General features: G+C 37.7%; 4 protein-coding genes across 5 annotated transcripts; 2 read left to right on the plus strand and 2 right to left on the minus strand.

Moving 5' to 3' along the window:
- Positions 1 to 646: 646 nt before the first annotated feature.
- On the minus strand, positions 647 to 6,847 carry ebag9 (estrogen receptor binding site associated antigen 9). Its single transcript, XM_027149913.2, has 7 exons — positions 6,574 to 6,847; positions 6,016 to 6,112; positions 3,203 to 3,281; positions 2,285 to 2,443; positions 2,073 to 2,180; positions 1,558 to 1,649; positions 647 to 1,077 (listed from the first exon to the last, which is right to left on the minus strand). The coding sequence occupies exons 1-7, from the start codon at positions 6,611 to 6,613 to the stop codon at positions 960 to 962; spliced, it is 693 nt and encodes a 230-aa protein (XP_027005714.1). The 5' UTR covers positions 6,614 to 6,847; the 3' UTR covers positions 647 to 959.
- A 3,121-nt stretch (positions 6,848 to 9,968) lies between these two features.
- On the plus strand, positions 9,969 to 18,394 carry zdhhc3a (zinc finger DHHC-type palmitoyltransferase 3a). 2 transcript variants are annotated; one of them, XM_047810761.1, is made up of 7 exons: positions 9,969 to 10,178; positions 11,541 to 11,860; positions 11,938 to 12,062; positions 12,324 to 12,420; positions 12,800 to 12,881; positions 13,552 to 13,682; positions 17,481 to 18,394. In XM_047810761.1, the coding sequence occupies exons 2-7, from the start codon at positions 11,561 to 11,563 to the stop codon at positions 17,685 to 17,687; spliced, it is 942 nt and encodes a 313-aa protein (XP_047666717.1). In that variant the 5' UTR covers positions 9,969 to 10,178; positions 11,541 to 11,560; the 3' UTR covers positions 17,688 to 18,394. The 2 variants fall into 2 exon arrangements, with proteins under 2 accessions (XP_047666717.1, XP_027004759.1); XM_027148958.2 differs by lacking the exon at positions 17,481 to 18,394 and adding an exon at positions 14,695 to 16,361 and having other exon boundaries at positions 9,970 to 10,178.
- Positions 18,367 to 20,455, minus strand: tmem42a (transmembrane protein 42a). Its single transcript, XM_027148960.2, has 3 exons — positions 20,279 to 20,455; positions 19,892 to 20,038; positions 18,367 to 19,250 (listed from the first exon to the last, which is right to left on the minus strand). The coding sequence occupies exons 1-3, from the start codon at positions 20,453 to 20,455 to the stop codon at positions 19,110 to 19,112; spliced, it is 465 nt and encodes a 154-aa protein (XP_027004761.1). The 3' UTR covers positions 18,367 to 19,109.
- A 305-nt stretch (positions 20,456 to 20,760) lies between these two features.
- On the plus strand, positions 20,761 to 23,233 carry kiaa1143 (KIAA1143 ortholog). Its single transcript, XM_027148959.2, has 3 exons — positions 20,761 to 20,997; positions 21,111 to 21,255; positions 22,432 to 23,233. Exons 1-3 carry the CDS (start codon positions 20,890 to 20,892, stop codon positions 22,641 to 22,643), a joined length of 465 nt encoding a protein of 154 aa, XP_027004760.1. The 5' UTR covers positions 20,761 to 20,889; the 3' UTR covers positions 22,644 to 23,233.
- Positions 23,234 to 23,272: the final 39 nt, after the last annotated feature.

Below are 23,272 nucleotides of genomic sequence, written 5' to 3' on the forward strand. Positions count from 1 at the left end.
AAGCACTTTAAATTATTACCTGCAACCAAAAACTCTCATGACAATGATCCTTTATCATTACCACATGCACATGATATCCACCACCCCATCACCTTAGTAGACCTTTGAGTATTAGCTGAAATGTCATTGGTCAAACCTGCAACAAATAACCAATGTAAAAGGAAAGAGAAAAGAAAATTAAAGAAAAAAATCAAATATACAGAACTGCTGTCAAAAACGTAACCATGCTACATATGGAATGGGTTGAACAGAATCTGCATCTGGTGCTTCATATGCTACTGCAATGATTCCTGTTAAATTTAAGTCAGATAAGTCACAAGGTGCTTTGATGACACTCCAGGCTTTCAAAAACTGCCACGTTTCCATGACAACCAACAGTTTACCATACACATCATAAGAAATACTGGCTTCAGTCCTTCATTCCATCCCACATACACACAATTTTCAGACATTTTCTAAACAAGCACAGAATGTTCTATTATTTTAGTGATTCAGAGACGTTTCATTTCCCTTTTTTTATTTCACTCTCAGGTGACCTTGTTGTGGTGGAAGCAGAACATCAGCCCTCATTTTGCATCCCCCCAGTCCTCTTTCTGCAATCATTGTGAAAATCAATTAAAGAGGCAAAAAAAAAATCCTTAGTCACTTTACAGTTAATTTTTTATAGATATAAATACAAATGCACTAAAGCTCCAGCTCCTTCAGTATGTGTACTATTGGCTGTCAGCTGATGGCATTGTACAATTTATTTCAATAAAGGGTACATTGGGTTCTACACGATAAAAGAAAAAACACAGTAATTCAGGAAAACTTAAAAAGAAAAAAGTTAAACAGATTCCAAAAATGATGGCTGAAGACATGAAAACAATGGCATGTTGAGCTGGAAATAAAAAGTGATGAAAGATACAGTTGGAGAATAATGTAGGGGGGGTTTTAATGTCCAGTGTTGCGTAAAAATGTTAGGAAAGCTTTACTGCCATCTTTTGCTCCTTCTTTAACATTCTCTGTGCCTCTTTCTCCATCTTCTTCCTCTGCTGTTCCATGGCACGCTTCTCCCTCTCTGCCATCTTCTGCTGTCTGAAATCCAAAACAGATGAATGATTAGATCAAACCCCAAATATTAAAGTCGTTTAACTGGAAAGTTGAAGCCAGCTCGTACTTTTTGTTTTGCTTTACTGTCAAGTATGCTTTAATACTGAGAAGTGAAAAGACACAGAAGAAATGAAGTAAGTGGAAAGGTGCCTGAATTATAGAACCAGTTAATGAGCTAGATAACAGTGCACACACTGTTGAATCTGAATGTACCTTACTGCCATCTAGTGGACAAATGATTTAAATATATGTTGCGTCCACTACTCCAATCGTTTCAAGTAAAGCCCTCCCCTTGCTCTCCCTCCCCCCCCCCCCCTTGCTCTACCCCAATGAAACCTGTATCTCTGTAAAACGATTGTTTTTTGTTATACAAAAATCATTATGCAAGGCCTAATAACATTGGTATAACAACAAGCCCTTTAGTGTTTTATTACCTATATAAAGTTTTTGATTCTGCAACAATACCTTAACACTTCTTCTGCCTCCCATGAAGCATCAGACTCATCCTCCCAGGCATTCGTGTCCTCTTGCCAGGTTTCCATGTCTCCCAGCTCTGCCTGTATGCCACAAGCACCGGAAAGCTAAATACACATGCCTTAAGTCCCCTAACACATCTATTCACTGTGTATAGGCGAGTTAAATGGAATCCACATATTTGTAAGGTACGCAGCATAAATTACTGTAACACTTTTATACCATGTCTGAATTAGTAGATCGTTAGACGTTAAATCGTTAGTTTTTATCAAAATGAGTCTGTATTACTGGCTTATTTTGCTTAATATTGAGGAAATCTGCGTGATATAAAATGCGTCCAATCTGAGAACTTATATTAAAAATACTTCAAGGCAAATTATGATATTTTCCACAGCAAATTATTTCACATTACAATTTAGTTTCATTTTTTAATCCATATTGTATAAGTGCTTTGACCATGTAGAAGGGAAAAATATTGTATACAGACATAGTAGCGCAGCACTCACAGAAGGCTGGATAAAGGACATATCCTGAGTGACCGCCAGTCTGCTTGAGAATCCTGTAGTGGTATCAGGAAGAGAGAAATTCACAGGCTCCCTTTTCTTCAAGACAATCTGGCAAGAAGAGAAGATTACAGAGATTTGATGATTAAGTTAGTTGTGAACCACCCAAACTATTCTGGAGACAAATGAGAGGGTAAAAAAAAGCACAACCCAACTTTTTGTGTTTTCCTGATTGTAGGAGCCATGTCTTTGAAATAATCAGGCTCATTATCCTCCACCTGGTTCTGCTGGGATGGAACAGCTCCATTACCTCCCTCGATCTTTATACTCGTCGGCGCCTCTTCATCCCATGAGCTCCACTCCTCGATCTCTGGCTATACAAGAATGGTGTATGTTACATAAAGTTGTACAAGAATATTAAACTGAATCCACTTAATGAATACAACATCGTGAAATAAAGATTATTCAGTCAGGTTTTGACCTGATGCTCCTGGGCAGCTGCGAGTTGCTCTGATAATCCTGTAAGAGTAACACATTCATGGGCCCCTGGGATTTAAACTCTCAACCTTCTGATCAGTAGTCCAATAACTTAACCATTTAGCTACCACATCCAAATAAGGTCTGCATCATTACCCAGTAGTGAATTTGTTTCAGTAGCGAGTAATTAATACTAGCTGTAGCATTTCTGACTATATTAATACCGTTATAATGCCATAACCGGTTGTGTGTTTATTTCCTTTACACATAAGCTAAACCATGTACATGTGAAATGTGTACTGACTTATCACTTGCAGCTCTGACATGACTGTATGCAGTAGATGTTGCACAAACTATAATATAAACTGTTCTTCCACAGCTGGCTTGTAATAAACACTTTACCCCACAGAGGGCAAAACTTCAAAATCATACAACCTTGAAGGCAAGCAGCATGGAATGAATCATTTTACTTTTACTGCTCTCTTTCACACGTTTCTGCTGAAGATGCACAGCTCTATTAATGTTATATAAATTATAGGTTTTAAAAACAAATTGTGATTTTTAAACTTTATTTAAGGGACTACAAATCAAAGGTGCTTTAAAAGCTTCTGATTGAGCAGAAAATAACATACAGATAAACAAAACATTCCACTAACCTGTTTGGGAACAGAGGAAAAATCAACTGTAGTAGGGAGTGTGATCTGATCTCCACTTCGCTTGCGTGATCTCCCAGTTCTAAAAACAAGAAAATAACTACATTGTTAGAGTGTTAAAGAAAGTTTAAGTTCTTCTTATACGTTGTCTGCCTAATTTAATTTAGTCTGTCAGCAGCGATTACCTTATGATGTAAGTTTATTGCCTGATGGTGTAAACACTGTTAAACATGTTTACAGTTCAGCAGTTCTACCTTCGCAATAAGCATTTACACTATTTTCTTTGTTCATGGGTTGCTGTATTTAAATACTTACAGAACTCTGTGCACATGACGATAAAACAGGAAAAAAATACAAAAACAAAACTTACCTGGTTATTATCTCATATGGTCATGTTCTGTTATACTGTGCACAAGTGGACAGTATTAATACTAACAATATTAAAACACTGTTTTTCTCCAATCAAAGCTACATTTGCCCCCTTTTAACATTCTGAGACTTCCCGTGTGTGTGTGTGTGTGTGTGTAAAATCTAATAGTCATCATGTGATGGCACATTCTTTCAACCTCCTGATGCCAAAATCACTGAGCTGTTACAGAAGAAAAATACATTCTGATTTCCAGGTCATATCATCTTTATCATCTCCAGACACAAAGAAGGATTTCCTCTCAATGCAATGGTGTGTGTGTGTGTGTGTGTGTGTGTGAGATAGTTGGATAAGTGACAATAATTGTTATTTTTCGTACTCTCCCGTCTTGCACACATGGACTTTACACTTCTGTTTTTTATACAACACCGTGGTCCTGTTTCAGTTGTTTCGGTTTTCCAAACAACTTGGCCAAGTTCATGTTCATTTCTCCCATATAAGTGCAGCTGTACTTATACTATATTTCTAGCATCATATTATATATTATTTATACTATACTATATAAGCAATGTTTATAATGGCGGATGCATCAATACCACTTTTCTTCATGGAATGAGCTGAGTTTTGTTAATCCTCAATACTTAAAATGTATAACCTACATAAACTACTCTGCTCTTTCTTCCTAAGATTTGATATAACTGCATTAGTAAGCTACATTACCTTAGATCAAATATGTTGAAATGGGAAGAGCAGACTTTGTTTGACTTTGGAAAATCTCTTCAGTACAGCTGTAAGTAAAAGATGTTTCTCTTGTAGTCAATGACTGACGGTGGCAGATCTCCAGAAATACTTTCACATACTTTGTAAGAGCTGTTATTTTCCTCTCACCTATGCTTGTCTCTAGACATTTTTCTCAGCAGGAAAGCTTTTGTTGCTGTTGATTGCCGAGTGTGCTGCTGATTGCCGAGTGTGCTGCTAGAAAAAAAAACTCCTCTGGTTGAGTTTTATGTTTATGTTGTTTACATTTTATCAGGTTATTTGTGTTGATGTTCTTGCTCCTGATATTTTCCAGAAGCGCAATTCGCAGTCTGTTTAGTTTTGACTGTAATAATTAATCATGAAATACAAACAGATTATTGCCATGTCGAGTGTCAGCATGGCAATGTCACACCACATGCTATCTGGTTTCAGATGCTGACATTGTGTGCATGGCAACTTGTATTAGATATTTGCCAAGCCCTGAACATCACACCCTTATCATGTTGAAGATCCCATTACAGATTTAATCCCCCTTTCCTGTTATGAAAATCTCCAATCATCTACAAAGGCTTTCCATGAGATTCTGAAGTGTAGTTGTGGGGATTAGTGATCATTCAGACACGAGAGCATTAGTGATGTCAGGCACTGATGTCAGGTCTGTGGTTTATCCCAAACTTTATCTTTATGGTCCCGAAATGGAGGCAATGTCATGTTTGGCCCCTTCATTTTAGTAAAGAGAAATCTTTAAATTTTAGAATGCAAAGTCATTCTAAACAACTGTGTGCATCCTACTTTATAACAATATGGAGAAAGCCCACATATGGGTGTAATATCAGGTGTTCAGAACTAATGGCCATATTCAGTCCCTCCAGGATTTCTGTTTTTTTTTGTTTTGTTTGTTTTTTGTGATTTTTACAGCCAAAAATGTTTGGCTGTGCTCCAGCTTCATTCCAAATTTGAGATTTTTGTGCATTTTTGCAGAAACCTACTTGAATTAGTGAAACTACAAGCTGTTTTTCTTTTAAACAGCTGCTAGCAAAATCATAATTGTTATTACTACGGTAGCTGTACTCGTGTTCAAATACGGCTTTGGCTGAATGTGTGTTATGTTGCACAATACATCTTCACCCAAAACTGAAAATATTTTAATTGCAACCTTTGATAAATATTGCAGAATTTGCGGTAATTTCTGTCATCTTAAAATCATGAAGCCCTAAAGGAACTGACAGTATATTCATAGAAACTTTACAGCAATACAACAAAAGATCTTAACGTGTGTTTGTTAAATTTCATGGAAAGTGTGTGAGATTCTCAGTGGTGGTATGTTCAGTGTAGCAGTCGAAGGAATGGCGGGAGAAGCAAAGCACTGAAGAACTCAGTGCTACACCCCAAGCTGTGCTCTATATTCTTACTCCATGACACATCTAGGTATTAGCAGTACCCTACAATTTCCATAACAGAACAGGGCGCATTCATGATTGCGTTTGAACAAACATTTACTGCAATTATGCTTATTAAAATCAGGAAGTAGACCACCCTGTAAAAGCTCTGTGTGAGTAACGTGACAGCACAGAGTAGCTTTTAATGTTCACAGCCTTGGATCAAACCTGCAGAAAACATCTTTCAGCATAAAAGCTTTGAACAAACAGCAGCATCTATAAAAACATGCACAACTAGTCCAGGGACTCACCTGCATATGAGCCTTTTAAAGAATGACAGGATGGATGCTATGCATGTGCAGATCTTAAACAGACGAAACTGTGTCACGGCCATGGTGATAGCAGTGTCTGAAACGCGCACAGAATAGAGACATGCTACAGTTAAACCAATTCAATCGTGCCACAAAACATGTCTACAGTCATGCCATATTGTAGCTAACTCCTGTGCGACCTTGTAACAGCAAAACATGTTCTAGCTGGCTAATGTCCAGTTATTTAGATTATTATTACAAAATCAATCTAATTATTATTATTTATTATTAATAATAATAATAATCCAACAATGGAGATGTCAGTGCTCTAACATACAAGTGCAGGTTATGAATAAATAGCAACCTAGCAGGCTAGCAGGTTAGCCTAGCCGTCCAGCTATGCTAATGTTACACTAAAGCGGCACTAAACTTCTAAATAATTGAATACACATAAACAGTTTATCTATTAAAAAAAACATGCTGTAATGTATTCGGGATAATCAGAGCACATTCAGGCCCTTGTCTCACAGGTATCTTAGCTATCGTGTACTCACTCACCAGGCGGACATCCGGGTAACTCTCCGTGGCTGCATTGCATTAGCTAACTAACAAGAAGCTGAAAGTGAGCCACGGTGTTTACTAACATACGCTTATTTAATGTACATCCGAGTTATTTTTCTTTTAACAAGCAACAAAAATCATTTTGGATCCTTAGCTGTCAAACAAGGCGGTTCGGTCAACAGGCCAGTGTGTCTGTTTGGCACTGAACCCTAAAGACACCATCATAGTGTGGCTTTTCTCTCTGACTGCCACGGGCACGCGCGCGTACGCGCACACAAGGGATCACGCAAGCACACACACGCACGTGCGCGCGCGCGCTCACACAGATTTTTATGAAGTCTGCCGTAACCGGATATGTCAAAAGAAAAGCCAATTGAACTTAAGACTTCGGGTGGACCTGATTTCATTTGACTATCAGCGAATATGGTCGACTCAAGTCGACTGTCTGCACCAGTGATGAAGTGATGAGTGTTTAAGGAAAGTTCCACCCTGAAACATGTTCAATATGTTTGTATTGAAATGTTTGATATACTTATTATTTTTTTATATAATATTTATTTATTTATTTATTTATTTATTTATTTATTTATTTATTTATTTATTTATTTATTTATTACTATCACATGGGGTCATTCTTTCAGACAGTGACAAGGTCAGGTTTCACTGTTGCACTATATAATCCAAGGTACGTGGATGCCTGACTATCATATGCAAAATGGAGCACTGCCCAATCACTGGGCACAAAGTTGGAAGCACACAAGGATGTATACTGTGGTGTAAAAATGTGTAATTATTGGAACTAAGAAGCCAAGCCAAAAGCTGTTCCTCCAGTACAACAGTGTCTTGGTGCACAAAGCAAGCTAAGTGAAGACATGGTGTGCCAAAAAGCTTAAGAGAAATGCTGACTGCATCCTAGACAGTTTCATCTATCATCAGTGCCTGATTTCACAGATGTGCTTGTGAATGAATGAACACAAATCCCATCAACCCTGTTCTAAACTCTAGCGAAATGCCTTCCCAGAAGAGTGGGCCAACTCTGCTGGGAGTTTCACCAAACACATATGAATGTGATGTGATAATCAGGTGTTCACAAAATTTTGGCCATATTGCATAAGTCATACAAACAAAAAAATAAGAACATCAGTTCTCACTTAACAGTTTCCAGCAATTATTGTCATTATTAAAAAGAAATAAAAAGTTTGGGAATGTAATGAAGATATATGGTGTATGACAGAGACAGAAGTGTTAACAGCATTATTACCATGAAAGATGAACCTGTGGAAACTAATGTGTTTGAGCAAAGTGTACATACCTGTACATTGGGTGCAGTTACTGAATACACCCTCTATCCCATCCAAAGACTTGGATGGTGAACCATTACAGAAAGGACTGTGAATGGCAGTGAGTGTGTGAGTGAGTGTGTGTGTGTGTGTGTGTGTGTGTGTGTGTGTGTGTGTGTGTGTGTGTGTGTGTGAGAGAGAGAGAGAGAGAGAGAGAGAGAGAGAGAGAGAGAGAGAGAGAGAGTGATGCTGCAAGCAAGCGATCAATCGTGGTATTGCTTGGTATTTTTTAACTGCACACTTTTATTAGACATCTTGTTGTGTGCCTTGTATACGTAGCAATAGCAACACAATTTGTGTTAATCATCTTCTAGGCCTTAAGCTGGGTAACTGTTTAACTGCAGTGCTGTTTTATATTTTTGGCTGGCTATTGCTGATTTTTGAATTATTCATCCCAACATGGTGCTTAAAAATTCCAGCACTGCTTTATACAGCACCAGACACTGACATCCACCAGCTATTTCTACTTGGATTTTAAATTGAAAAACTAAAATGGTAAGTTTTCAGTGAGGTCCAGTTTTAGTACCTTTTTTAGACCCCTGTAGTGACTTAATGTAAAAATAGTTAAGCTCAGCAGCACATCTCTGGACTTTCTGAGCAGACTGTCCTTATACTTGATGTAGTTTTCTAACACACAACACAACTGCTGATTATTTGATTTGAGAAACCAGGATCACTCACACCGCTAGTGTACAGCCTGACTGATCTGTTCTCCGCGCTGCAAACTCTTTTCAGAGGAAGGTAGCTAAAGCATGCTCCAAACTAAACTAAAAGAGCTAGATGATGTCCAAGACTAATTTGCATATAAATTATGCATCATTTTCAAATCAAATTACAATTTGAGTAGTTATGAATGGTGATTAGTAGATATAAGAAATTGGTTACAGACAATTGGTTAATTACTTGTAAATATCTTGGAAAATTAAAATTCAGAACAAATCATTTAGATAATGGATAAAAGAGTTGTGATCAGTGATATGTCATTGTGCACCAGTGTTAATCAGTGACTGCTTGTTTCGGAAACAGTGGTGATCAAAGTTTGCCCATTAGGAAAAATAGTGTTCAGTGATTGAACACATACAACAGTACAACAGTAGCTATAATGTGAGCTGGAGGATCATTTCACTGTGCTCGGAAAGTTACTAAATTTGTCTCTAGTCTGGGTTTTGAAATAAATTTGGTAAATTTAAAAGTCACCAAATCCAGTGACAAAGTCTTTAAGTTATTCTGTGGGCCTATGTTACCAATGAACAATCACTGATCACTGTAGTTTTACAACACCAATCACTGATCATAACTGTTTACCAATAACAGTGAACACTGATCACCACTGTTTACCAAGACCTTTCACCACTGTTTTTTTTAATAATACATTGATATGAAAGTGATCATTTCATTGATTGCTGATTTATATATATATATATATATATATATATATATATATATATATATATATATATATATATATATATATATATCTATATGTGTGTGTGTGTGTGTGTGTGTGTGTGTTTTACAACAAAGGGATGTGACAACATTTCCTATTAAAATTAGAATAAAAAGTTTTAATATGCAATCATAAAATGTAATTTCTAACTTTCTTTAAGCTAATGAGTCCCTAAAGCTTTAGACCGGGTAGCCTAGTGGTTAAGGTGTTAGGCTGTCATGGGTTCGAATCCCAGGTCCACCAAGCTGTCACTGTTGGGCCCCTGAACAAGGCCCTTATCCCTCAATTGCTTAGTTTTATAAAAAATAAAAAAATAGATAATATGAGTCGCTCTGGATAAAGGCATCTGCCAAATGCTGTAAATGCAAGATAAGATATTCAGCTCTAAACTGAAATAACAAAAGACACCATTCTTACAGCCTTAGATGATTGGATCGATACTGCTCTAAACCGGTTTGGACCAAATCATCTTGTTCAGCTCGTTCTCTCTCCAGTGCTCTTTGCCTAGAGAGGGGGCGTGGCCTGTCTGTGCGGGGTGTGTGTGTGGTCTGTTCTTTTTCTTCATTACAGCGCGCGTGTGTATAAAGGGGCGTGGCATGTTCGAATTTCTGTCTGTCAGTCAAACGGAAGGAGGCGGGGAAACACAAAAATGCAGCTTTCACAAACAGCCTCTGTCTTGTATTCGGCCAAACTGGATTCTCCAAACCAAAAGGAATTAAGGGAATAAAAAAATATATTTTTACTCGACACATGAGATAAGTCTGTCGGTTTTATTATTGGATGAGGAAATCCCGAGGAGCATTTTGGACAGTAATGTAAGTAGCCGTTAAACCGTCTCTCGGCCCAGGTAGCACAATCAGACCCTTATGTAGCTTCCTCGTCTTACATATTTATTGCCTCTTATCGTCAAAACTTGCTTCTTAGGAGGTAGTAAGACGCTTTAATCCGGTATGTTTAAACCATTTCCATTACCAGCTCTATAAGTTAGCTCTTAAACCTTAAACCTTAACAAAACTAGCCAAAATTGTGATGTTTAGCTGGAAGGTGTCTATGACCTGGCAAACCCTGACTAGCTTTAGTAGCTTCAATGGAGCCGAATCATTTCTTCAGTCCTGTATTAAATATACATTCGGTTACTAACAGTACTTTTATTATTGTGTTAGTGTGACACTTAAAGTTGAAACACCGAAACCGAGGACGCTAGGCTAGGCTCGAAATGCAGTACTAAATAATGTGATGATAAAATCCTACTGTGTGTATTTAAGGCTACCACATTGCACACTAATAGTATACAGGTTTGCCCCAAGCAAGGGTACACACCATATTTCCTAATAACCCTGAGATAAGGTATTTGCCAAATGTTCTTATTATATTGACATACAGTATTTCTTAAACATGTCTTATTTTTGTGTCAACTACCTTTATTATGACATAAAGGTTGTAACTCCTGAGACCAAGTGCAGTCCTGGATAGGTGGAGTTACATAGCTAAGCACAGATTCCACCTGGTTTGGTTAATAAACAGGTGTATTAGGGATGGTTTAGAGCCATTTATCCAAACTGTGCTGTACTGCACTGCAATCTTGTTATAGCTGTTTTGAAAATATGAAGAAATCTGGTCACTCCCTATTGTTGTATTAAAAGCCTGTTCTCTTTAGATGAGAACTTTACGCTTATAAAGTGACGTGACATACGGCTAAGTATGGTGACCCATACGCAGAATTTGTTCTCTGCATTTAACCCATCCAAAGTGCACACACACAGCATTGAACACACACACACACACACCAGTGTGAACACACACACGGAGCAGTGGGCAGCCATTTATGCTGTGGCGCCCGGGGAGCAGTTGGGGGATTTGGTGCCTTGCTCAAGGGCACCTCAGTCGTGGCCAGCCCGAGACTCGAACCCACAACCTTAGGATTACGAGTCAGACTCTCTAACCATTAGGCCATGACTTGCCAACTTATTCTGTCTTTGTCAGTGTGAATGCCTTTAAGGATAATGTACCAGCTTCTGTCTAAAGCTTTTTGTTTTGTATAAAAACTATAGACGTGCCGTTGTCACCTCGTGTCTGTTTTCAACTCCGTGCACTTAATAAGGACTCGGTTCTGTCTACTGAGGAAAAAAAATAAAACTGCACAGTAACTGTTACCTCCCTGTTGTGTCTGTCCTCAGCATGAAGCCTTTGTGATAGGATGAGAAGCCCAGTGCCTCGTTTCAGGGACGTTGAGAAGCAGGCAAGCAGCTTGCAGCCCATACAGTGTGTTCCTCCCTGTCATGACAGACAGAGCACCATGTGGTTTGTTCGGGATGCCTGCGGCATTGTCTGTGGCGTTATCACATGGATGCTTGTTCTCTTTGCGGACTTTGTCGTGCTGTTTGTCATGCTGGTTCCGTCCAAGAACCTCACCTACAGCTTGATGAATGGTGCAATCTTTAACAGCCTGGCTTTCCTGGCTTTGGCATCCCACTTCAGGGCCATGTGCACAGATCCGGTAAATTCACATGCAGTCAAAATGAACGAACAAAGACACTGTATCAGATGTTAAACCAAATCTCTACGTGTTTTTAGGGTGCGGTACCGAAAGGAAATGCCACAAAAGAATACATAGAAAGCTTGCAGCTGAAGCCAGGTCAGGTGGTGTACAAATGTCCTAAATGCTGCAGCATCAAGCCTGACCGGGCTCACCATTGCAGGTAAGAAAGACAAGGTAGAGGATCAAGATTTATGGCTTTGCTAGGAATGGGAATGATGGATGCTTTACATTCTGTTTCTAGCTTATTTGTCAAACATTCATCTTCACAGGTTTAAAAATGATACTTTTTAAGTGGTGATTATTTTTGTGAATTACAATACATCGTTATATAAAGTGCTTATACAGTTCTTTAAATCTCACTGATAACTGTGTGCAACTGTGGTTTTTTTTTTTTAATCATTTTAATACTTCATTTAACCAGTGTTTGCAAGAGATGCATTCGAAAGATGGACCACCACTGCCCGTGGGTCAACAACTGTGTCGGTGAAAATAACCAAAAGTACTTTGTGCTCTTCACGGTATGTAACACACTTCGGTGCGAGTTAAGATTTTGTGATCCTTTTTTTTTTTTTTGTACTGTATCTGTGTATAGCAGATGAAACAAGGTAAATCTGATTCACCAAAGGTTCTAAATTGCACAGCTTTTCAAGTGCCAAAAGGTTACTTGGATTGTAAGAAAACCATGACAGGATAGTAGAATTTGATTGTTGAAAAAATATAAACAATTAAATCTAAATGATCTAAACTAAATTCCATACATTAAATCTAAACACTTAAAGACACACTTTGTGTCCGTTTGGTGAATGTTTGTCACAGGAAGAAGGATGAAATGTATGTGCTGCAGGAGCATTTCACTGTATTGGACAATGTAGCCCTGAGAGTTTCTTTGCATTTCAGATGTACATTGCACTCATCTCTCTGCATGCCCTGGTCATGGTGGTTCTTCATTTTTTGTACTGCTTTGAAGATGATTGGACCAGTAAGTAAAAGCTTTTAAGATTTCATTATCTGTGATGCAAAAATCACATTTAAATGTTAGGATCCCATGTTCTATTTTTAGGTGGCTAACATGAAATGTTTCCTGTTTAGCCCACTGAGACTTTTTTCCCTTTTAAATGTATTTAAGCTGCTGTTCTACAGAGTGAACACAGTCTTGTTTGGATGTTGATGGCAGACTCCTTAGCCATTTGATGAATTTGATTATTTCATACAAAGTTAATTCCTGACATGAATTAATCTCAGATATGTGACTCCGCGTCACCGATACTGTGACTGCCAATGCCATGTGGATGACTACGCTTTACACGTGCATTGCGTTTTTTTTCTTCACTATCCATGTAATATACTTGTATGCTTAGGATGGTTTTAATCTGTGAACTATTGTTAACGTGTCTGTGATGTCTTGTATTACACAGTTGTTTAATAAATTAACACTACAGTTAAGTATCCATTTTACTTTCTCCCAGTGTAGAATAGTCACTAATCTCATTACTACTAACAGCTGATAACCAACATTAAGTGAATCTGTATTTTAGATTATGACCAAAAGTGTAGTGTCTTTAAACACCGGCATTGTGTAGTAGCTGTGTCATCCTGCTGTTTACCCTTTACTGCGTGTTAAGCACCCGCCCTTTCCCCTCCAACCCCAGAGTGCAGTACCTTCTCACCTCCAGCAACAGTCATCCTCCTCATCCTCCTGTGCTTTGAGGGCCTCCTCTTTCTCATCTTCACCTCTGTGATGTTTGGCACCCAAGTCCATTCCATCTGTACGGATGAGACGGTGAGTGACCCGTATCCCTTCCCTCTGCCCACCTTTCCTCCTTTGCTCTAGAAAATGTCTGTAGAAGTGCTGTTAAAAATGTAAAAATTATGGAGTAAATGTTCCGAATTAGGATTTCTGTCCAGTTTTATTTGAATGGTGATTTTTAACAATGGTCCATGTCACAAAACAGCTTTACAGAAATGCTGTATGCAAGTTCATGCTATACATTTTCTATGTAAAAAATGATTTCCGTTGACCAAACGAGGCGACAACGATAAAGAAAATGTCTGAGGCCCTTATTAGGAAGAAACCTTGAGATAAATAAGAAACAGCTTTTGTCATTGGTGTCCTGTTGAAAATGTCAGTAGTATGTTGATTATTTATAAAGAAAATCTTAGACTTCAAAAACTCTAAATACTTTAGAACTGGGTAGGATTTTGGCCTTAACTGGATTTTCTTCGATTCACACATAGGGCTATTGCACATGTATCTGTCCTGCCACCACAAGGCTTTGAAACAGTTGTATTAGATGAAATTATTAGCACAGACCCATTACTGTACATCACTTGCATCTAAAAGTGCACTTTGGCTTATTTTCAGTGCTTTCAGCAAAAGAGAATTATCCATTTGTTCCCACTAGACATTAGTCTTCAAATCTCTTAATGAGGCATGTAAGAAACTCATTACTTTACTTTAATTATTTTTTTCCCACCCATTGTATACCAGATAATAAATCAAGTTGTTATATAGGTTAAGTTTGAACATACATTGATTTGTTTCTGGTACATTTTTCATGTAACTCTGCTTACTAACAAACATTCTCCTAAACTCATAGAGCTTTATTTATTTATTTTTAAATACTGACCTTGCATTACTACTTTCAATTTCTCAATTCAGATATATTGCATTATAGAATTGAAGCTTAAGTCGATCTGAATATGAATATTTTGCACATGGTTCTGGCAGTTCTCTGGAGATGGAAGTAATCAATCACATCCACTCTGAAGTTTTGGTTGTCTCTTGTTTTTAGGGTATAGAGCAGTTGAAAAAGGAAGAGAGAAGATGGGCTAAAAAAACTAAATGGATGAACATGAAGGCGGTATTCGGACACCCCTTCTCAATAACATGGTTTAGTCCATTTTCTACACCTGACCACGGGAAAGCTGACCCCTACCAGTACGTGGTCTGAGTTCAGGAAGATTTAGCCCCTTCCCTTTCCAGCTTTACGGTAGAGACTGGAGTTCATCGGACCCGTTTAACTCCAAAAACTCTCGCCAGCACCCGTGATTGTAATCCTGACTTGAGTAATGTGTCTTGCATTACTTTCAACCAGTAGGACTTTTAATTGCTGTAATGAAACCTATTGTATGTGTACAACATTTATCCCTTATCTTATATCTTTGCATCCATTCTATTTTCTGCAAAAGTTACCTTCAGGACCATAGCTCATTTTACACCAGATGGAGTAACCACTTTGGCACTAGTGCAGGATGTTTATCACTGTAGTCATTTACTTGTCTTTTGGGAATAAGTTGGCATGTTAAACCACTTGGTTCCTTCAGTTTTTGGTAAACAAAGACAACACGTACATAGTTATGGCCAACCTATAGCTGAGAACTGTTCTGCAAGCTGGATTCTTTTAATCACATGCAGAATGACTCATGATCAGTATCTGACTCGGTTGGTACAGCTTAATAATTTGAGGCCACAATGTGACACTGACTTTCATCCGTAAAAGTGCAAGGGTCTCGATTTTATCGAATTATAGAAAGGCAAAACAACTGTGGTTGATGCATTGCTAGTTAAGTGCTACTAACAATGTGTTTTATTATTATTATTATTATTATTAATATTAATTATTTCTCTGAGCCACATGTCCTGTCCCTCCGAAGTGAGCTTGAAATCACATTACTATTCATGGAGTGTTTCTTCTGGTGTAAAATGGACTTGAAGTGTTACTCAATAAACTTTATGTACATGTATGTTCCTATCCACATGTCTATATAAAATATGAGATTAGGAACAAGGGAAATTAATAATTATTCCATACTCCTTCAGCCAATCATCTTTTAAATAACATCCTGGTTGATGATGATTTTTATTTTTTATTTAATTTTCTATGCTCTTTGTTCTCCTTTTTCATGGATGGCCAAATATAGTTGTTAGCCTTCAGAAAGTAAAGAGTGTAAAATCTAGGAAAAGTATTGTTACTATTGAATAATGAATGAAGACATGATTATATGAAGCAGATAATGTATTAATGATGATTTATAAATCAGTTTATGCAATCAGTCTATTGCAGTGTTGCAGGAGGTTCCTAAATAGATCAGTTCAAGAACATTTTAATTGTTAAATCTGTGAATATTATAATCCTAATTTCATAGCTCTACGACTGCTGAGGGGAAACTGGCTCATTGACTCATTTGAAATTATTTACTTTAATTCTGTAAATAAAGTGGTTTTTTTTTGTTTGTTTTTTAAGCCATTTATAACAACTATGATACGTGTGTGTTGTTTTTTATGTTGGATATTTAATAGCTTATAAGGAAAAGTAAACCGTTACTTTTAAGTGTCATTAATACTCATAAAAAGCATCAGTAAAGATTATTTATTTCAAATATTTTCACTGGAATTCAAAGGTTTATAGGTGCCGTACTGTATGTCATTAAGTGTTTCTAAAGCTTTCTCAAGCCAGTCTCCATGTTTCAGTCTTGTATTTTTTCCAGCCTGCAGATTTTGCTCCACCCAAATGATAGAATTGGTCTTAACTCCACCTCGTTCAAGGACAACAGATCGGGTAGAGTTTGTTTTAGGGGAAGAGGAAATCTTGCTAATGTTTTAAGTGACATTACAGTTAGTCTCTCGGGCAGCAGCGGGCTGTAAAACTTCAATTCTACTCCTCACAGGGGACATACTAACCTTTCCAAGGCCTATAAATACATCAACATTGTTCTTTTTCAGGTACTGGTCTTTTTAATGGAATAGGTCTTTGGTCAGTTTCATGATTCTGTACAAAATGGCTTTTTTTAAAATAATATAACAGACCTGTAATGAGAAGGTTTTACCGTTGGTGCTTTTTTCTTATGGATAAACTAAAATGAACAGTCATTACAGGGTACATGAATGGCAATCACTGGGAAAAATTTTAAGTTCAATATTAAAGTGGAAAATAAAAACCCTTGTTAATGGTCTGTACTTTTTATATCTAAATGTCCAAACTCCCTGTATTGTTCTTTGCTCTGGCTCTCTCACTCATTTCTATCCTTTCTCTTATCTCTCAGTGATGAATTCTTTCTATTCTTTTCTTCTGTAGTTTGACTTTTTGTTTAAAAAGCTAAAAGTTGAATCATGTATTTAAAAACCAGTGATGTCATTCTGATTGGTATGAAATGGAGGTAAGCGTTGATCACCACTGGCTGAAGCGCCAGGTAAATCGCAGCTGGTAGATTTTGTGCTTGAATGCATGCTGATGCTGAAATGACAGGAAAGCTAGCTAGCTTTTTTCTTTCCCTCCAGACGTTTTACCTTTTTATGTTGCCGAGTACATTAGGACTGCTGAAAGCATGCTGCATGTGCGCTGTGCTTTTTATTCATCCATATGTCTCATTTATTTTAGTAGGGATTATTTCAACACTTTTCAGTGCACACCTACAGTTCTAAACATTTATCCTGCATCCCCCTTTCATCCAGCCCGTAGTGTGTCTGTGCTTTATTTCTCAGTACGTTCCAGGGAATTCCAATTGGTCTGTGTTGCACACGTATCATGAAATAAACTCATGTCTAAACACATCTTACGTTTTTCTCTCTTTTTTTTAGGGTATTGAGCGGCTAAAAGGAGAGACTCCAACATGGGAGAAGACTACATGTTGGGAAGCCATGAAATTAGCATTTGGCGGTCATCTTTCCCCATCATGGTTCAGCCCCTTCTCTGACCTTTCCTGCAGGACAAATGACTCATCCAACATTCCTGAAGCCCCACAAGGGGAAATAATATCAGAGGATGTCATTGAAATCCCCTTATAATATTGAAGACCCATTGAACAATGCTTTTTGAGCCTCTATTGCAGACAAATGGGTCCTTCGGTATAACATGAGATGGGGACAGTGCACCTTTTTCTATTTTGACTATAACTTTTTTGAGCTCAGTTTACTTGAATATATCGAGCCAAGTATAGACTCCATAAAGAGCTTATCTGATGGTTATGATAAAGCATTGATTGTGAGTTACAAGCTAAAGGAAATTTCCCTTCATAATGAATGATTCAAGGGAAGAATTCGTGGTCAATGAGGAAATTAGATCAAGAAAAGATCTTATTTTAAACTTAATAGTATTTCAACAGTGCCTTAAAGTGTATAATTAACCAGAAAATACATCCAATATTACATGTGAATATTCCATGATCTTTATCAGAAATAAGATTTGGACAAAGTATAAGCCATGTGTATTTTGTTAAGAAATATATTTTTTCTGTTCAAGTCAAACATCTGTGATGGCATTAGGACTGATTGTCCAGTGACCCATTGTGTAAAGGGGTTAAGAGGTTGACAGATAAATATCTGGAGCGAAAACCCCAATACTGTGAGAGCATTATGACGTTATAATCATGCATTATTTCACAGCTACATTAAACTTTTATTATTTTTGAAACATTGTGGTCTTTTGTGTAAAACAAACATTTCATGTGAACTAAAGGACAAGCACTAATAAAAAAGGAATATTTTACTTCAAATGAGTGTTCTTATTGTGCTTTAACATCACACACACACGTATTCAGTTTCACAGTGCTTCCACATGTCATGGACAAAGGGAAGCTGCTCCTTCGTTTGACAGGCAATGTTTCATCATTACAGAATTTAAAAGGAGTACTGTTAGTGTGGTCTGGTCAGATAACTTACTCACGGTATCAGAGAACCAGGATTATGGTCATAACTGGAAGTTCTCTTTCAAATATTTGTTTTGATATCTCACCACAGGATATGCTTATAGGAGAAGTGTATTGCCAGACAAGCCCATCGAGAAGAATGAACTCCACAACAGCATGTGTGCCCTTTCATGGTCAAAATTTACCCATCCTCTAACGGCTACTTCCAGCAAGTTCCCCATGTCACAAAGCAATAATCTAAAACAGGTTTCATGACAACGGTCTTTTGTGATGTTCTCAGTCACCGGATCTGAATCCAACAGAACAAGATGGGAGATGTAGTAGAATGGGATATTCACAGCATGAAATGGCACCTGTGCTGCAATCATGTCAACATGTCACCATCTTGTGGAATCCACGCCATGAAGAACTGCTTGTGATTTGAGAGAAAATGTAGGCTCTAGCCAGTATTGGCATAACGCTCCTAGATAAAGTATAGCTGCACAGTCACTGTACACCACAATACAAAAAAAAACTAAAAAAACATCCCTTAATTTAGAAATCATCTTCAACACGTGAGAGATCAGTCATCCTTTTTCCCGTCTAATTGTTGGTCCTTGAGAGATGATCCATGCAAGATAAAGAGCCCCAACAAGGTTAGTGAGATGCCAAACCACCACAACAGTGCATGGCTTTCTCCAAAAATCCAATATCCAAGGAATGCCTGAAAAATGTAAACAGCACATTAAAATGACATTTATATTTTGAGCTTTATTAAAAAACAAATCACTAAGCTGGAATTTGTTAATGCCAGTTATACCGCAGCACTGTGTAATTGGTCAAATCTGCTTGGTCTGCTTGCAAATAAGAAACAGACTAAAATGTGTTGTTATTTAACAAATATCTAAATGTGGATGAGGTGTTAAAAGGGAGACATTTATTTAACATTTGTTGAAGTAGTCTCCAGTGTAAGATTTCAGATATAGATAAGGATAAATAACTTAGCAGTTTCTCAGTAAAATGACAATTCATGTGAAAACAGAAACTAATTTGTTTAAATTTAACTACAAATAATTAAAAAGGTATGAAGTTGCTGCATTAATTAACAAAAAGAACATGTAATCTCTGGCAAAATGCTGCAGTACAAGGTTTATAAAATGTCTTTCAGGACTTGCTGTTAAAGCAAAATTAGCTATTTGTAGGTGGAAAAGTAATAACCCTTTGCACGCCGCCCAGCCGCATCAACCCTTCCTGCACACCCTATCCTGCTTTAGTCCTTTCATAATTAAAATATATACAAGAATATATATTTTTTTCTGGACCCATTTATAATTTTTAATGCAGCTTGTTGTGCTTGAGTCTTACAGAGGAGATGAAATTAGAGGCAGTAGTGGTTACAGTAGCCCGAGCTGAAGACGATGAATGTCGCAGAGCCTTGGCAAAGAAGGTCCACATCACAGCATTAGAGCTGAAGAGCAGAAGGCCACACACCAGTCTCAGAGGAATGTGGACCTGTGGACAACATCAGCATACTGAGATGAGGCTCAGATGATTATAGTGCATCGGATTATTTCCTAAATAACTCAGCATTACTGTTAACCAGTATTTCATAGGAATATGTAGAATTATGTTGGTTGTATTACGTCACTATGAACAGATCTGTTGCTTTTGGTACATGAGACTGGGATATGATTAATGACGAATGCTACGTTTTATGTAATTAAACAACAAGATAAACAACAGCCTTTTTACCCATTCACAAGCAGTGGTGTCCACCCCAGGGGTTACTCCGACCTCCTCAGTCCATGTTCTTACAGCAGTGTCACACAGCTCCTTAAGGTAACCGGCACCCAAAGATAATTTGGCAGATGATGAAGCGACAGCAGCACAGAATCCGGCTAACAACGCGTACATCAACCCAGGCAGCATAATTACACGTCAAAGCTATATGACATCAGTAACGATAAACAAATCCTAGTGTACAGAATAAACATTTTGTACAGCAGTGTAACCAAACACTGAATGGTGAAGTATGCGGAAGCTGGGGAACACTTTCCGGATTGTGCTGCGTCCCAATCACACGCACACGTTTCGAAATTTCCACCAGCAACATATCTATATAGTATAGATATCTGTGCACCAGCAATAGTACATCATCCGGGTACTATTGACACATACTACGATTTGGGACGCATTCATTCTAACCTCGGACACTATTTAGTAGGGATAGTAAACAGGGTTGATCTTAAAATCCGCGCCTGTTGATGACGTCCGGACCCAGTGTGTATTCGTTGACTCGAGCAGAAGCTAACGTGTAGCTACGTGTATAGAACCTCAGCTATATAAAGGTTTACAATATAAACATGAACAAGAAAAGTAACGTGTCGTGGGTGAAACCGAGCGAGCCGTCGTTTCTGCGAAAATTCAAGAATGACATTGGATACAAAGAGGGACCGACTGTTGAAACAAAGGTAGCTAAGCTAAGCTAAGCTAAGCTACAAACACTCCCCCGTTAGTGCTATTGATATGGATATGTTCGGCTATTTAGCGATGACTTTATGTTCTGCGCTTTATGTGATCACAGCGACAGGAACTGCCCCAGTTTGACGACGACAGCGGCGACAGTGACCGAGAGGATGAAATGCCTCAAGTGGTGGTGTTAAAGAAGGGCGACATCACCGCAGAAGAGGCTCTGCTGCTCAAGAAAGACATACAAGACTCTAACAAAGGTAGCTAAGTATCTTTATTGTCCAAATGGTTTACAGTGAGAATATTTCTGCACAAGAATTTCTGCACAACACAGTAGTTTTGCCAGGTTGTGCACTACAGAGTAATCAGAAATCGCATGAATTATATACTATGCAGATCAGCAGAAAATGTATGCTTCATAATTACTTAAAGACACAGGATAGTCAAACAACTGGCTCCCATATTGGGGAACAGCTAAGTGCTTAAGGTGTTAAGGAGGTTATGAGTTCAAATCCCAGGTCTACCAAGCTGCCCCTTAACCCTCAGCTGTAAATGTAAGCTGCTCTGAAAAAGCGCATCTGCTAAATGCCCTATATGTAAATATTGATACCCTAAAGGTCACAGAACAGAAAATGTCAGTGGGGTGAAGTCTAGCTCCTGCTACTTTGGTGTACTCAACGCAGAAGACCAGAGTGTAGAGACAACACTATGTTTTAGGGTTAGGACTAGGCATATACAATTGGATCAGGACCAGCTCTACCTACCTGGGCTTTTGGTTCTGCAGCAAAAACTATAGTTTAGGTACTTATACCCTACACACTTTCACTATGCACTGTGTAATCTCGTGTAAGAATTATAGAAAGTCAGTATTGTCTCAGATGGAAAACTAATGGAAGTATTAGCTATTCCCCAGTTGATGGCAAACAGTCTCTAGCAGAATATGGTGAGAAAATGTTGTAAAATAAGAAATTTGTAAGTAGTCTTGTTATACAAATTGTTTGTCATATTAAAAAAAAAATCCTCACTCAGCATTAGCACCTTGTAGCCCTGTGACTCTTCTTCTTCAAAGCTGTATAGAAGACTTCATAAGTATGTGATTGGGGCTACACCTTATCTTAACTCTCTTGCTTTAGTGTAAAATCTCACCTGGTTATTGGAGACTTGTACATCAGAACTGCTGCTGTAGTCAAGCAGTGGCAGCTTGGTGTATCTGGGATTTGAACTCATGACCTTCTGATCAGTAGTTCAACAACTTAACCGCTAGCTTACAACGTCCCATATTGTTTGGCTTGATAATGTGTAGCTACAGAAGAGACTTTTCTTTATCAACTTAGTGATTTGCCATACAAACTAAATTTAAATTGAAATGAAATGATTGTTTGGAATAAGAACATTACATTTTATGTATTACTTTTATGTATTTTTTTTTTTTGCAGATGAACAGCCTGCTGCAGACGGAAAAATTTTATTTAAGAAGCCAGCAAAACGTTCCTCAGACAAATTTGAAGGCATAACCGCTAGCTCCAACAGCAAAAAGAAGAAGAAGAGTGAGAATGAAGAGGAGGAGGAGGAGAAGAAGAAGGAGTCTGGAGTGAAGGTGAAGAACAGGAGCCTCTTGTCTTTTGGTGACGATGAGGAGGAAGACTGAGACCTTAATTATAACATAAAATATAATGGTAGAAGCCCCACACACATGATCTTAAAATTTTGTAATTTGAAATACTTCTCTGAGACAGATTATAGACATCTTTTAATGTCTTTTGGATAATATTTAAATGATTTAATTCTTTATCTTGGCATGTCTGCCAGAACATTTTAATATCAATATGCAAAAATATGTGCTGTCTAGCATCACGGTGATCGAAAAATGAGTTTACAGCTTCAGAAGAAACCCTTTTTCTGCTGTAATTCTGTGTGTAATGTACCATTGTGTATTTTCCTTGCCAGATGTTTTGCCTACTTCTGGGAATGACAGGAGTATAATCTGTGTTCTTAAAACAAAATGCAAATTATGAACAATTAACGTTCGGTGGGTTTCAGCTGAAGTCACTGTATTGAGAATTTGTGTTGTAGATAAATTATTCTGCCAAAAAGCAGATGTTCATACATGTATAGCTTCTATAAAGGAGCTGTCTGGAATTTTACTCTTATTTTTTGCTTCTCAAGTATTGAGATCCTGCTACATAACTCTCATTATGGGTTTTATATAGAACGTAAATAAAAACAATTATTATTTCACATCTCTTTGTATGTGGTTGTGTGTTAGATTCTTCATTG

This window comes from Tachysurus fulvidraco, chromosome 3, assembly GCF_022655615.1.
Source record: "Tachysurus fulvidraco isolate hzauxx_2018 chromosome 3, HZAU_PFXX_2.0, whole genome shotgun sequence".
In the NCBI taxonomy this organism is placed as follows: domain Eukaryota; kingdom Metazoa; phylum Chordata; class Actinopteri; order Siluriformes; family Bagridae; genus Tachysurus; species Tachysurus fulvidraco.

Bases quoted from the DNA above. Each gene is read 5' to 3' on its own strand.
- ebag9 (XM_027149913.2), bottom strand. From the start codon at position 6,613: ATGCAATGCAGCCACGGAGAGTTACCCGGATGTCCGCCTG. The intron at 2,444-3,202 runs GTTAGTGGAATG...ATTCTTGTATAG, and splicing joins TTTCCTCTGTTCCCAAACAG to CCAGAGATCGAGGAGTGGAG. The intron at 2,181-2,284 runs GTTGGGTTGTGC...TCTTCTTGCCAG, and splicing joins CAATCAGGAAAACACAAAAA to ATTGTCTTGAAGAAAAGGGA.
- zdhhc3a (XM_047810761.1), top strand. From the start codon at position 11,561: ATGAGAAGCCCAGTGCCTCGTTTCAGGGACGTTGAGAAGCAGGCAAGC. The intron at 12,421-12,799 runs GTATGTAACACA...TTTGCATTTCAG, and splicing joins AGTACTTTGTGCTCTTCACG to ATGTACATTGCACTCATCTC. The intron at 12,882-13,551 runs GTAAGTAAAAGC...CTCCAACCCCAG, and splicing joins CTTTGAAGATGATTGGACCA to AGTGCAGTACCTTCTCACCT.
- tmem42a (XM_027148960.2), bottom strand. From the start codon at position 20,455: ATGCTGCCTGGGTTGATGTACGCGTTGTTAGCCGGATTCTGTGCTGCT. The intron at 20,039-20,278 runs GTAAAAAGGCTG...TGTTGTCCACAG, and splicing joins ACACCACTGCTTGTGAATGG to GTCCACATTCCTCTGAGACT. The intron at 19,251-19,891 runs GTAAGACTCAAG...TACATTTTTCAG, and splicing joins CCTCTAATTTCATCTCCTCT to GCATTCCTTGGATATTGGAT.
- kiaa1143 (XM_027148959.2), top strand. From the start codon at position 20,890: ATGAACAAGAAAAGTAACGTGTCGTGGGTGAAACCGAGCGAGCCGTCG. The intron at 20,998-21,110 runs GTAGCTAAGCTA...ATGTGATCACAG, and splicing joins GACCGACTGTTGAAACAAAG to CGACAGGAACTGCCCCAGTT. The intron at 21,256-22,431 runs GTAGCTAAGTAT...TTTTTTTTGCAG, and splicing joins CATACAAGACTCTAACAAAG to ATGAACAGCCTGCTGCAGAC.